The sequence below is a fragment of the Pelophylax lessonae genome, assembly GCF_965119305.1.
Source record: "Pelophylax lessonae genome assembly, chromosome: 11".
NCBI lineage: Eukaryota > Metazoa > Chordata > Amphibia > Anura > Ranidae > Pelophylax > Pelophylax lessonae.
Genome location: NC_138778.1, coordinates 173,164,183 through 173,179,149, shown reverse-complemented (window position 1 = coordinate 173,179,149; position 14,967 = coordinate 173,164,183). Strand labels below are relative to the sequence as shown.

The window sequence follows — 14,967 nt, the reverse complement described above, 5'->3', positions numbered from 1 at the left end:
ATGTACAATAGTAAACTACAGTGATAACAGAAAAATTATATAGCTTCATGATGGAAGGCTGCTCAAAGAACATACAGTTACAAAATGGCAGTTTCAGTAGAGGGTACCATCTGTTAAATGAGCCCGCAAATCCATAGAGACGCTGAAATGTTATACAAGAGCTACACAATGAAACAGATTTGATCAATCAGATGTAGTGAGCCGTTCCTGTATGAGGCAGGACACTGGTCTTGCATGGAGCTGATCCTATATGGGGAAGAGCATCGTTCTTGTACGGACCAGAACCCAGATTCTGTATAGGGCAGAACACTGGTCCTGTATGGGGCACAGCACCAATCTTGTATGGGACAAAGCGCTAGACCTGTATGGGGAGCAGCGCTGTTTCAGTATTGATTAGGTCACCTATTCTATATGGTACAGGGCACTGGTCCTATATGGGGAAGAGTACCAGTCCTGTATGGGGCAAGGCACCTCTACTATATGGTACAGGGCACTAGTCCTATATGAGGAAGATCACCAGTCCTGTATGGGGCAGAGAACTGGTCTAGTATGGGGCAGAACACCAGTTCTGTATGGGTTAAGGCACTCTTCCTATATGGTACAGGGCACAAGGTCTATATTAGGAAGATCACTAGTCCTATACAGGGCAGCGCACCGGTTCTGTAAAGGTTAGGGCACACCTCCTATATGGTACAGGGAATTGGTCCTATATGGGTAAGATCAATTGTCCTTTAAAGGGCAGAGCATTGGTCCAGTATGGGGAAGAACACTAGTTCTGTGTGAGGCAGAACACTGGTTCTGAATGGGGCCAAGCACTGGTCCTGTATGGGGAAGGGCGCCAATTCTGTATGGCACATAGCACTAGTCCTGTATGGGGTGGAGTACTGGCCTTGTATGGGGAAGGGCGTCAATCCTGTATTGTGCAGAGCACCAGTCCTGAATGGTGTGGAGCACTGGTTCTGTATGAGGCAGAACACTGGTTCTGAATGGGGCACTGCACTGGTCCTGTATGAGGAAGGGCACCAATCCTGTATGGGGCAGAGCACTGGTCCTGTATGGGGTGGCGCACTGGCCTTGTATGGGGAAGGATGTCAATACTTTATTGTGCAGAGCACCAGTTCTGTATAGGGTGGAGAACTGGCCTTGTATGGTGCAGAACACTGATCCTGTAGGAGACACAGCATTGGTCCTGTATGAGGCAGGACACCTATCCTGTATGGGGCCCACTACTGGCCCTGTATGGAACATAATATTCGTCCTGTATAGGGTAGAACACCTGTAAGGGGTAGGAGTTTGAGTCCTGTATGGGGCAGAGCACCAGTCCTGTATGGGGCAGAGCACCAGTCCTGTATTGGCAGAGCACTAGTCCTGTATGGGCAGAGCACTAGTCCAGTATGTGAAAAGGCACTGGCCCTGTAATAGGCAGAACACTGATTCTGTATGGGGCACAGCGCTGGTCCTGTATGGTGAAGAGCACCAGTTTTGTATGAGGCACAGCACTAGTCCTGTATGGTGTGGTATCAGTCCTGTATAGGGCACAGCACTGGTCCTGTATGGGGCACAGCACTAGTCCTATATGGGGAGAGCATTAGTCCTATATAGGGCAAAGGAACCAATCCTGTATGTTCAGAGCACTGGTCCTGTATGGGGAAGAGCACTGGTCCTGTATGGGGCAGAGCACTGGTTCTGTATGGGGAAGAGCACTGGTCCTGTATGGGGCAGAGCACCAATCCTGTAGGAGGCACAACATTGGTCCTGTATGGGGCAGAACACCTATCCTGTATGGGGCCCAGCACTGGTCCTGTATGGGACGTAATACTGGTCCTGTATGGGGTAGAACACCTATCCTGTATGAGGCAGAGCTCTGGTCCTGTATGGGGTAAGGTGTCAGTCCTGTATGGGGCAGAGCACCAGTCCAGTATGTGGAAAAGGACTGGCCCTGTGTGAGGCAGAACACTAATACTGTATGGGCCACAGCGCTGGTCCTGTATGGGGAAGAGCACCAGTTCTGTATGAGGCACAGCACTGGTCCTGTATGATGTAGGGCATCAGTCCTGTATAGCACAGCACTGGTCCTGAATGGGGCAGAGCACCCGTCCAGTATGTGGAAAAGCACTGGCCCTGTATGAGGCATACCGGTCATGTATGGGGTGCCAGATGCTGGTCCTGTTATAAACTTGTAATATCAACCAAACATGCAAACATCAGTTAAATCAACCCAAATCAAAAGCCATAGGCAGCCAGATCTTAATGTGATTTGTCCATACATGGGGACCATTTTATATTGGACAGATGTAGATATTTGATGATATGCAAAAATATAGATCCCGATTAAACAAGCTGCCAGTAGCATTTAAGGCACTTTAAAATCTATCTCTGGGGAAAACGAAAAAAAAAAAAAAAACTCCCCTTGCAGTGGTACTCCACATGCATGTCAAGGGTTAAATGTTTGTTTATGCCTAGGGGTCCTAATCCCTGGCTCTAGCAGTAGGTGGCGCTCAAATCTTTACCCCAACAATCTGGTCTGTGAGTTGTCACTATTATTGGCTATTGGTCCTGCATTGTACTTGATAATATCAGAGTGCCTGCTGCTGGAGCGTGACACATACTGATAGGAGGAGAAAGCAGAGTGGCAGAGAGATGGGCTCACCACTGTCCAGTCTCAGGCTGGAGCACATTTAGGACAATTTAGGCTCAAAGAAAATTGGTTTAATTATGCTAGCCATCAGACTGAGGACATCTAGTGGCAGAAAAAATGTATAACAGGGGAAACCTCTAAATTGAAGGTGAATATTGCAGCAAAAGCTGTTTTTAAACTTATCTTTTCAATGGGCTGCTCTTTTTTAAACTTAGACTATATTACCAAAAGTATTGGGACTCCTGCCTTTATTTGTCCCCTTATAACAATAAGTACTAAATATAACAATAAAGGCTATATATATATATATATATATATATATATATATATATATATATATATATATATTTATATTATATCAAAAGTATTGGGATGCCTGCCTTTACACGCACATAAACTTTAATGGTATCCCAGTCTTAGTCCATAGGCATCAAAAATGAGCTGGCCCACCCTTTGCAGCTATAACAGCTTCAACTATTCTGGGAAGGCTGTCTACAAGGTTTAGGAGTGTGTCTATGGGAATGTTTGACCATTCTTCCAGGAGCGCATTTGTGAGGTCAGGCACTGATGTTGGAGAGAAGCCCTGGCTCCCAGTCTGCGCTATAATTCATCTCAAAGGTGTTCTATAGGGTTGAGCTCAGGCAGGCCAGTCAAAATCCTCCACCTCAAACTCTCTCACCCATGTCTTTATGGGCCTTGCTTTGTGCACTGGTCCAAATCAATTGGTGGAGGGGGGGGATTATGGTGTGGGGTTGTTTTTCCAGGGTTGGGCTTGGCCCCTTAGTTTCAGTGAAGGGAACTCTTAAGTCGTCAGCATACCAAGACTTTTTGGACAATTTCATGCCCTCAATTTTGTGGGAACAGTTTGGGGATGGCCCCTTTCTGTTCCAACATGACTGCGCACCAGTGCACAAAGCAAGGTCCATAAAGACATGGATGAGCAAGTTTGGGGTGGAGGAACTTGCCTGGCCTGCACAGAGTCCTGGCCTCAACCCGATAGAACACCCTTGGGATGAATTAGAGCGGAGACTGCGAACCAGGCCTTCTTGTCCAACATCAGTGCCTGACCTCACAAATACACTTCTGGAAGAATGTTTAAACATTCCCATAGACACACTTCTAAACCTTGTGGACAGCCTTCCTAGAGCTGTTATAGCTGCAAAAGGGGGGCCAACTCAATATTGAACCCTACAGACTAAGACTGGGATGCCATTAAAGTTCATGTGCGTGTAAAGGCAGGCGTCCCAATACTTTTGACAATATAGTGTATCTTTTAATGGGCTGTTCCCAAACATGGTCTAATCATTGTCAAAGCATTTAATGTACGTAAACTGCCCCTGTAGCACTGAAATGATCCATTAGCCATTGTGTAGGAATGTATCCTATGTGAATAAACATACTCGTGAATTGGCATCTAATTATAGCCTGTAGACATTGAAAATATGAATGGAGCCCAGGTTGATTGCCCAAACCCTTTTACTCTCACCCCACCTTATTGGCTAATGAGGTCACCTTTTACATTTAAAGGGCAATATGGGGATGCAGGGGTGGAAAAAGGAAGGCTGAATTTGGACCTCTCAAGGTCTTGTTGGAATTTGTATAACACAGAACCCCAGCTCATTGGTTTTCTAGGTTCTAGGTTTCTAAGTAACACCTTCATTGTGATCATTGTGATCCCTTAGTCCAGGTGTGTCAAACAGGCGGCCCTCCAGCTGTTGCGGAACTACAAGTTCCATCATGCCTCTGCCTGTGGGAGTCATGCTTGCAACTGTCAGCCTTGCAATGCCTCATGGGACTTGTAGTTCCGCAACAGCTTGAGGGCTGCCAGTTTGACACCTGTGCTTTAGTCCCTTAGACTGCATACTATAACTTGGTTTTACTAGGAATTTTACTGTAAATCCCTTATATCCTTTGGAATCCATTGTGCAGACTAGTGAGGAAATCCTGGCAAGTGAATCCACTAGCACTAGTCTGGATATGAGGGCAGGCCACGGCGTACGCATGCATTGCGTGAATACTTGATTAGCATATTATTGGCATTGCACCCATTCACTTGAGAATGGGTGAAGTGAAAGCATACAGTATGTGGACCTCCCATGAGGAGCACCAACAAGTGACAGAAATGGCTGCAGCTCATGGTATGGGTCATGGTTAGGAGTCATTTTTGAATCAGATTTGTTCAGTGAGTGCACTGTGGGCCCCCACTTCTTTGGGGTCTATGTACACTGCACACACTGCATACATTAGGGACACACCAAAGCTTTGGTGTTAAGTTCGTGTCTTATTGATTAAATAGCAACCAATAATCGCAATTGGCAAGGAACTAATGCTATTCAACAAATGCTGCAGCTGTGCTAAAAGTCAAAAAGTATACTCAATTCATCTTAATCTGATAAAACCCCACAAGCACACATTGATCTATAAAGGGTCACTGGGAGTGTACTTCCTGCAGCCTTTGCTACGTAACTTCCTTTCTCATTCTGCTTATGGGATCAAAAATTACATTCCGACTTCCAAAGCAGGTTTGAATCTGATTGGTGGCTGAGAGAAACATCTTAGTAGTGTGAGAGGTAGCAAGGAGCCTGAAGGGTGTTTCAAAAACAAACGCAGGCGTTTTCCAGGATAATCAGACTAATGACTAACAAAAGAGTTTGAGGTGATTTGGTCCACCACAGCAATGCTGAGGTGAAAAACTGAAGGTATGAATCTGATTGGTGGCTGGGAGAGACATCTTGGTAGTGTGAGAGGCAGCAAGGAGCCTGAAGGGTGTTCCAACAACACAAACAGGTGTTTTCCAGGATCATCAGACTAATGACTAATAAAAAAAAGGTGTGGGGAAGTGGTCCACCACAGCAAAGCTCAGGTGAAAAACGGAAAGTTTGAATCTGATTGGTGGCTGTGAAAAACATCCCAGTAGTGTGAGAGGCATCAATGAGCCTGATGGGTGTTTCAACAGCACAAGCAGGCATTTTCCAGGATCATCAGACTAATGACTAACAAAGAGAGTTGAGGTGAAATTGTCCACAACAGCAAAGCTCAGGTGAAAAACTTAACGTTTGAACAGGATTGGTGGCTGTGAAAAACATCTTGGTAATGTGAGAGGCAGCAAGGAGCCTGAAGGCTGTTTCAACAGCACAAGCAGGCATTTTCCAGGATCATCAGACTAATGACTAACAAAAGGAGTTGAGATGAAATGGTCCACCACAACAAAGCTCAGGTGAAAAACCAAAGTACTAAAGTAGGCTGTGCTCCTTGTATATACATCAAAGTTTAATTTACATTTTGAGTGTAGCACATGTTTAATAGATCTTTGTGACCCATTTGTCATCTTTTCACCTGGAAATAGGACTCCATCTAAAAGCTGGACAACACCCAAAATGGATTCTCTGAATGATGTTGGGCAGGGTCCAGAATCCCATCAAATCTTCACTGCAGAATGGAATCAACATAAAAAGACTTGCCTCAACTATCATCTTATGGCACTTTTCCACTGCAAGTACCGGCTCGGCTCTACTCGGCCCTGCTTGGCCCAGTTTGCTTTTCCACTGCTGGTACCGCATTGTACGGTGTTGGAACGGTTCGGTACGGTATGGTTTGCTTTTCCACTAAAGTAGTACTAAAGTTAAGTGGGTGGGATAACAACGGGGTGGGTGGGATTCTCTGACCAATCAGTGGCTAGTAGTGACTGCATGCAAAGGATTGTGGGATATAGTACCGGTTATGGTACCTCTTGGAACCACAATCGAGGTGGTACTGTTTTTGAGAGCCGTACCGTTCAGTTCCATGCAGTGGAAAAGCGCCGCCGTACCGCACCGTACCGAACCGTTCCTACACCATACCATGCGGTACCAGCAGTGGAAAAGCACAAAAGCGAGCCGAACCATTCGGTTCCATGCAGTGGAAAAGCGCCATTAGCAAGCCAAGCTCAGATTTTTCAGCTGAGCTTTTCTTTGTAACCGACTCTATATGTTCCTATGGAGAATCTGTTAAAGGATGAGTGATAAGCATCTCTTTGATCTGGTCCCTCTAGTTGATATTAGAGAGTAATCTCTAGGAATAGATGAAGAATTAATTTAGGTCTCTGACAAAGCTCAGCTATGAGGTGGTGCTTGGTCTTTCACATCATAATCAGTGGATGCCCTTTCCCCACCACTGTCTTGGAAATCAATATGGCCCAGCATGGGATAAGTCCTCAAACCATGTCCTACTGCACTCAAAATTGAGATTTTCGGTTGGGTTGCTCTAAACACTACTTCTGTAATTTAGGTCTCTTACAAAGCTCAGCTATGAGGTGGTGCTTGGTCCTTCACATCATAATCAGTGGATGCCCTTTCCCCACCACTGTCGTGTAAATCAATATGGCCAAGCATGGGATAAGTCCTCAAGCCATGTCCTACTGCACTCAAAATGGAGATTTTGGGTTGGGTTGCTCTAAACACTACTTCTGTAATTTAGGTCTCTTACTAAGCTCAGCTATGAGGTGGTGCTTGGTCTTTCACATCATAATCAGGGGAGGCCCTTTCCCCACCACTGTCTTGGAAATCAATATGGCCCAGCATGGGATAAGTCCTCAAGCCATGTCCTACTGCACTCAAAATGGAGATTTTCGGTTGGGTTGCTCTAAACACTACTTCTGTAATTTAGGTCTCTTACTAAGCTCAGCTATGAGGTGGTGCTTGGTCCTTCACATCATAATCAGGGGATGCAATTTCCCCACCACTGTCTTGGAAATCGATATGGCCCAGCATGGGATAAGTCCTCAAGCCATGTCCTACTGCACTCAAAATGGAGATTGGGTTGCTCTAAACACTACTTCTGTATACCAGAACGGGGGAAGGGGAGGTATCAAAAAAGAAGCTACAAGCTAACAGTAGCTGTGTTCACATTTCTTAGATCGGATCGCATGCAGTCCTGTTTCTATATCTATATGTCTACCATACATTACCAGTAGGCACATCAAGGAAGTATAAGCAGACCAGGTTGGCAAATATGTCTGATGCAATCCTTTAGTAGGTGCCACCTGATGGCAAGATGAAGTTAGCCTACATGCTAAATAAGAGGGTGTGCCCCTTTAGGCCAGCAATACACTACTTGACCTAATAACCTACATTTGAAACTGAACATAAAAGGTCACTTAACAACTCAGCCCTTTATAAACCATTGCCTATTACAGATGACCTCTTCAACCCATCTTAAAAACCATTAATCAATAGGCCGTTTTTATATATATCTTCCTATAACAAACCTATGAAGCCCTGATAATCTCAAGTAAATGTACTTACAAATCTTTCCCAGCATCATCTTGAAACTCTCTGAAATCAATGGCCAACCCTTATTAGATAACTAGCTGGCATTGTCTGAACTTTAAATATGTCTCTCATTACACCACTAGGCTCCCTAGGGGGACAGGCCTTTTAACCTATCGAACATGTCAATGTCAATAGGTCATTCGACAATCCACTGGGACTGACAGTTTGCACGACCTAGTAGGAAGGGCTACACTCCTCTATGTAAAGGATGAGCCTAAGTGCCCAGTTAGTTGTGACAGGTAAAGATAAGGCAGGTCAATGTGACACTGGCTGTACAAGGAGCTTCATGTATAATCCATCGAGCATGTCACGTGTTTTAGATCTGGACAGATTTATTATAGGTTGAAGAAAGGAAAATGTCAACCAATCAAGCTTCAGCCTTCATCTCAAGCTGCGGTGAAAAATCACTGCCACACTCTGATTGGTTGCTTAGGGTAATACGCTTTCCTCTCCTCTAATTTTTAGAATTTGTCCCACAGAGAGAGAAGGCAACCGACAACTTTATATATTATGTTAGGGCTAGGCTGATTTAGCCTATTAACCATTTGCCGACTGCCTAACGACGATTTACGTCGGCAGTCAGCCCCTCACAGGCAAAGCGACGTAGGTCTACGTCACTAGCCTGTGAGGCTCTGGGGAGCGAGCGCGCGCCGCCGGATGCGCTCTCCCGCTCACTCACGGACCTGCCCGTGCCCGGCGGACCCGATGTCCGCCGGGCATTCACGATCGTCCGTTAGAGCAGGCGGCTAATGTAAACACAGCCGACTGTCATTCTCCCCTGTGTAAGAATGGAGATCACACGGTTCTACTATGTAGGACCGTAGATCTCTGTTCTTACACCAGTAGCCACATCCAATCCCAGTTAGAATCACGCCCCTAGGGACACACTTAACCCCTCCCTCTCTTATAAAGTTAACTCTTTCCCTGCCAGTGTCATTTTTAAAGTAACAGTCCATATGTATAGCACTGATTACTGTAGTAATGTCACTGGTAACCCCAAAAGTGTCAAAAATGTCAGTCAAGGGTCCGATCTGTCTGCCGCAATGTCGCAGTCCCGCAAAAAAAAAAATCGCAGATCGCTGCCATTACTCATTAAAAAAAAAAACAACAAAAATGACAAAAATCTTTCCCTTTGTTAGTAAACGCAATAAATTTTGCGCAAACCAATCAAAATACGCTTTTTGCAATTTTTTTTTTTACCAAACATATGTAGCATAAAACAAATTGGCCTAAAATGTTAAAAAATTTTGATTTTTACATTTTTTTTTTGGGAGTTTCATATAAAAAAATGTGAAAAATATTGTTATTTTTGCAAAATTGACGCTTTTTTTGTCTATAGCGCATGATCAAAAAATTGCACAGGTGATCAAATACCACCAAAAGAAAGCTCTGTTTGTGGGGAAAAAAAAGGACGTCAAATTTGTTTAGGTTCAGCGTCGCACGACCGCGCAATTGTCCGCTAAATTCACGCAGTGCCGAATCGCAAAATAGGCCCTGGTCAGGAAGGGGGTAAAATCTTCCGGGGCTTAAGTGGTTAAATCTCATCTTTTCCATAGACTTCGCTTTCTACAAGGCTGCAAGCTTTCAATGTGGGACTATCCCTTTAAGTCATTAAACATTCTATTGTAATTAGGTTATTTTTGCTCCTGTATGACACACTTTGTTTAGCTAATGAAATGGGCTCCTACCTATAGATCTCTCAGTTCATATTTGACTGATCTTTAACCCATCAAACGTGCCTAGCATACAATCCATCCGACTAGACGAAACATGTCAAGCTCCCTATATATCCACTGCTAAACCTTTAACCTGCCTTTGATGTTAAGGTAGTTGCTTTTTATCTTTTCACATAGATATTAAGGTTGGGGGGTCTCATACTATGCTAGATTGGCCATTTAACCCCTGCATGATCTCTCTCTCTGATCTCACTTGATGTTCAAGATCTACCCCAGCGAACCACCAGCAGAGCTGTAGATCTTAGCACCTATACAAGAGAGACCTTTCAACTCTTTGACTGGCTGTCTTCTCTTCTGTCTGATCATACCTAGGATTGCCTGTAAAAGTCAAGCTCCTGGCAAGTCCGTCGATCCAGGCATCTACTTTAGACTGACCCTTTAAATATGTCCTTTTAACTCTTCTTTCTGATCCTAGGTGAGGAGGACTCCCATTACATGTACACGTCTGTAGATATCTGATGCCACACTTGATAGAATGGTTAATCTATTCGGCACACAGCTTTCATCAGACGAACCAAGGCCACATTTATTTATTTAATTCTTCAAATACAGAATCAGTTCCCAAGATCTCTGGATTAAATGATATAGAAGCACTGCACAACTGTTATTATATTTCTCAGATATCTCTCAGAACCATCTATTTATCTCTTCAAATACATGTCTCAGGTCTTAGGATCTGTGGAAGAAATTGACATAGAGGGCTTACCTTGTTTTCTCACAACTACCAGTTCTTTCAATGGTCATGGCTGACTATTTACCCCTTATTACCTTATTTTCTCACAGCTGCCATTTTCTACAATGTTCATGGCTGACTATTTAACCCTTTTTACCTTATTTTCGCACAATTTTCATTTCTTACAGTGGTCATGACTGATTATTTAACCATTATTACCATATTTTCTAACAACTGCCATTTCTTACCATGTCATGGCTGACTATTTAACCCTTCTTACCTTATTTCTGCACAACTGTCACTTTTTACAGTGGTCATGGCTGAATATTTAACCATTATTCCCCTATTTTCTCACAAATGCCATTTCTTACAATGGTCATGGGTGACTATTTAACCCTTATTAAGTTATTTTCTCACAACTGCCATTTCTTACAGTGGTCTTTTCTGATTATTTAAACATTATTACCTTATTTTCTCAGAACTGCCATTTCTTACAATGGTCATGGCTGACTATTTAACCCTTATTAAGTTCTTTTCTCACAACTGCCATTTCTTACAATGGTCATCGCTGATTATTTAAACATTATTACCTTATTTTCTCACAACTGCCATTTCTTACAATGCTCATGGGTGACTATTTAACCCTTATTAAGTTATTTTCTCACAACTGCCATTTCTTACAGTGGTCATGGCTGATTATTTAAACATTATTACCTTATTTTCTCACAACTGCCATTTCTTACAATGGTCATGGTTGGCTATTTAACCCTTCCAATATCCTAGGATCTTTGGAATGCAACTGTAGAGAAACCTTGAACCACAAGAAACCTTCATTGGATCTCTCTTATGTCTTAGTGATAGTCTTCAGTTGCATGTGTCTAAAGTCCTCTGAAATAAAATTACATGGCATTATTAACTCATGAACTATCAGTCATTCCCTCTTTTAATATTTGGATGTGTCCGTTCAACTTTCATGATGTAGGATCTAAAGGTCTTTGGTGTAAAAGTAAATGATAAAGGCATAACTGTCATTTTGGGACTATTTAACTCCTAAAATACATGTCCAAGATTAAAGATCGCTGGAATAAACGGACATAGAAGACTCTGATTTATTAAATATACATGTGTAATCAATTTTTTATACATTTTAGAGCTGTGTGGGCTCATATATACTTATCTATGTTCAAGGATCTCCTTGATAATTCTCAGGATTTTACACTTGACTCCTAACATACAAATCCAGACCTTAAAAAATCTCTGGAATAAAATGTTATGGTGGTCTAAGAAGGCTATTATCAGATCACTTGATAAAAATCTCTGGAATAAAATGATATGGTGGTCTAACAAGGGCTGAGATCAGATCACTCGATAAAAATCTCTGGAATAAAATGATATGGTGGTCTAACAAGGGCTGAGATCAGATCACTCGATAAAAATCTCTGGAATAAAATGATATGGTGGTCTAACAAGGGCTGTGATCAGATCACTTGATAAAAATCTCTGGAATAAAATGATATGGTGGTCTACCAAGGGCTGTGATCAGATCACTTGATAAAAATCTCTGGAATAAAATGATATGGTGGTCTACCAAGGGCTGTGATCAGATCCCTCGATAAAAATCTCTGGAATAAAATGATATGGTGGTCTACCAAGGGCTGTGATCAGATCACTTGATAAAAATATCTGGAATAAAATGATATGGTGGTCTAACAAGGCAATGATCAGATCATTAGATATTCAGGGCTGTCTTAGTGACTTTTTAGATACATGTTCACAGATATGAAAATTTCTACAATCAAATGACATAGTGGGTATAAATTTACAAATGTCATTGGTTCTTTTTTCATGTACAGCACTGTCTGTTTAACTCTTTGAATGCATTTTGAAGATGACATAATCCTTTAAAAAACACCTGTCATTAGATCTCATAATTCTACAAACTCTTACATTTCTAGGTCTAAAAACCTCTGGAATACAGTTTCAAAGCTGTATTAACCCAATAAATACAGGGCTGTCATTACATCTCTCCATGCATTTCCATACTGCCTTCTTTACATTACAAGTAAATGTACCCAGTAATCTCCGGAATAAAACAAGGCATAGTGATTAACCCATTAAATACTTTTAATTTCCTTTTACTTTTAGTTATCTCTTTCAAGTGTTAAAATTTCCAGTATATAATGCTGCGCAAACTGTTGGCGCTATATAAAAATCCTGTATAATAATAATAATAAAAATATATAATTGGGTTAATGCACTATACTATTAAATGCACAGCCGTCATCAGATCACTCTTAGAATGCTAAGATCTGGCTACTTAACTCTTCCAATACCTGTCGAAACCTGAGGATCTCTGGAATAAAATAAAGCAGGTGCATTATCCCAAGACTAGACCACACTTCCAATTCTCAGAATCATTTAGCACTTTAGGTATATGCTCAGATCTGTAGTCTGTGTCAAGGCAGAAACTCTAAAAGGTTAAGGTTTCTTGAGATCATACCTGAAACAAGCTGTTTAACCCGCTCGAAACCTTTTCATGCCAGTTCTTTAACTAGAAGCATCCTTTGGAACTGTTAGTGCTTCTTACTCCTATACTGGACTAACCTCTTAAACCCCAACAACCCCCCTCCCTATTATTTTCTCTGCTTGTAAATAGCTTGTTTAACCTATTAGACAGCCCCCAGACGGTAGATCTCTCCGCTCATACATGTGACTGACTAGTAAACCTATGAATCATGCCTTAGTTCCCTCTGGATCACTCAGCCCCTTACAGTCCCAATTTCCAAACCACTACACAAAAAATAAAAAAAAATACCAAAAATACAGCTAACCTCTTCAAGGTTGGCTCCATATTGTACTATGCATACCCCCCTCTTCCTTACCCTTGCAATGTCAGACCTTTAAACCAGACATCTGGTATCCCCATTACCCACACGCCCCCTGTATATTGCTAAATGCACATATACTAATACATTAGCTAGCTGGAAACAAGCAACAGGTAGGGGATTGTTTAACGTAAGCTAAGGATTTAAATCCCCTCCTTGTTACGGAAAAGCTTGGGCTTTTAATGTGACCATATACACTCTATAGGATGTGCATAAAGAGGGCTTACACATAATACACAAGGCAATATATCATACGTTGGAGAGCAGCAGGTGTGACAGCCTGCCAAAGGGAGGGGGGGGGGTTAGATAAGGAGGGGGTCAGATCAGGAGGGGGGCTCGAGATAGACATTGATATAAAGAGACAGACAGACAGACAGACAGACGGAGGGGGGTAAATAGAGATATTTCAGATCCAGTACTTACCAGATAGATGCTGCCTTGGACGAGGAATATAAAACAGCATTGTGTCAGCTGCATTTTGCTCAGCGGCTGAGTCTTGTAGCGTACACTCACCTGCGTTGAGCATCCATGTGTATGCTGTGAAGATCACAGCTAGATATACACACGCAGCCTGACCACCTCACTAATTCCCCCCCTCTTCGGTCTCTCGCACTTCTCTGTTCTTTCTCGCCCTACATAGGTGGCCCCGGTCCCCTCCTCTTTCTCTCTTTCCAGTCTCAGCCTCTTTTTATCCCTTTATCATCACTCTTGCCGCTCTTGACTCTACTCTTTTTTTTTTTGTTGCCTTCTTTCTCTTGGCAGTGTATCCTTAAGCTGGTCTTCTCCACTTGCTCCCTGCCTTGCTTGTCCCTGCCGTCTCCGTTCTCCACCTGCTCCTCTTCTTCCTTTGCCCGTCACACACCTTTCTCCTCTTCTCCTGCTCTCATTGGCTCATCCTTCTTCTGCTTGTTCCCTCGCTTTTTTTTTCTTCTCTCGAGCATCCCTCTCTCGCCAGGTCTGTGGCTCTCTCTGTCACAGGGTCTACAACCCCCCCCTCCCCAACCCCTTCCTCAACTATGCCTCTCGCTTTCCTTCTGCATGTGTCTCTCTCTCTCTCTCTCTCTCTATCTGACCTTCTATCTTCCTCCCTTTTTCTCTCCTCCCATCAGACGCTCTCCTACTGTCTGTCTGTCTCTTGGTCTCTGTACATCCCTCTGTGTTTTTCTCACGTACAAGTCACCCCCTCCACCTCATATTTACAAGCTTGTACCTCTCACCCTCTATTGCTTTTTTTTTTTTAATATACTTCCACCCTTTAAATTATGCATTTAATATATTTATTGGTTACAATCGAGTCAAAACCTTATCCCCCTCCCCGTGAGATTTTATCTGATTATTTTACATTTTTTTATTTGATTTTTTTTTTTTAACATTATCACTTTTGTGTTCTCAAATCAAGTAATGCTTTCAGCTAGGCATCATTTTTTTTTGTTTTTTTTTAAAGATTGACTCATTTTTTTTTAATTATGACAACCACCTTTTCCAACACATGTGCCCAGATCATCAATGGGGGGGAGGGGGTTTTATTTGGGCGCACCATTATGAATGCGCATTAAAGCGAGTTTTCGTGTAGTCCTCCCTTGAACAGGCTTGTAAACAGGTACCGGCTACATAATCCTTCTGAAAGCGATGTCTAACACTCTCTGTCTCTTTTAGACCATCCCCATCTCTCGCTTTTCTCCATCTCTCCCGTGCGCGCTGGGTCAATATGCCGGGTTACGGACAA

General features: G+C 42.8%; 1 protein-coding gene across 1 annotated transcript in view; it reads right to left on the bottom strand.

Moving 5' to 3' along the window:
• NXPH3 (neurexophilin 3) overlaps positions 1–14,297 on the bottom strand; it is a 34,825-nt gene extending 20,528 nt beyond the window's left edge. Inside the window, exon 1 of the mRNA XM_082272743.1 lies at positions 13,665–14,297. Within this exon, the coding sequence (XP_082128869.1) occupies positions 13,665–13,718 (54 nt within the window). The 5' untranslated portion in view covers positions 13,719–14,297. The remainder of the gene's footprint in view (positions 1–13,664) is intronic.
• Between the last annotated feature and the right edge of the window lie 670 nt (positions 14,298–14,967).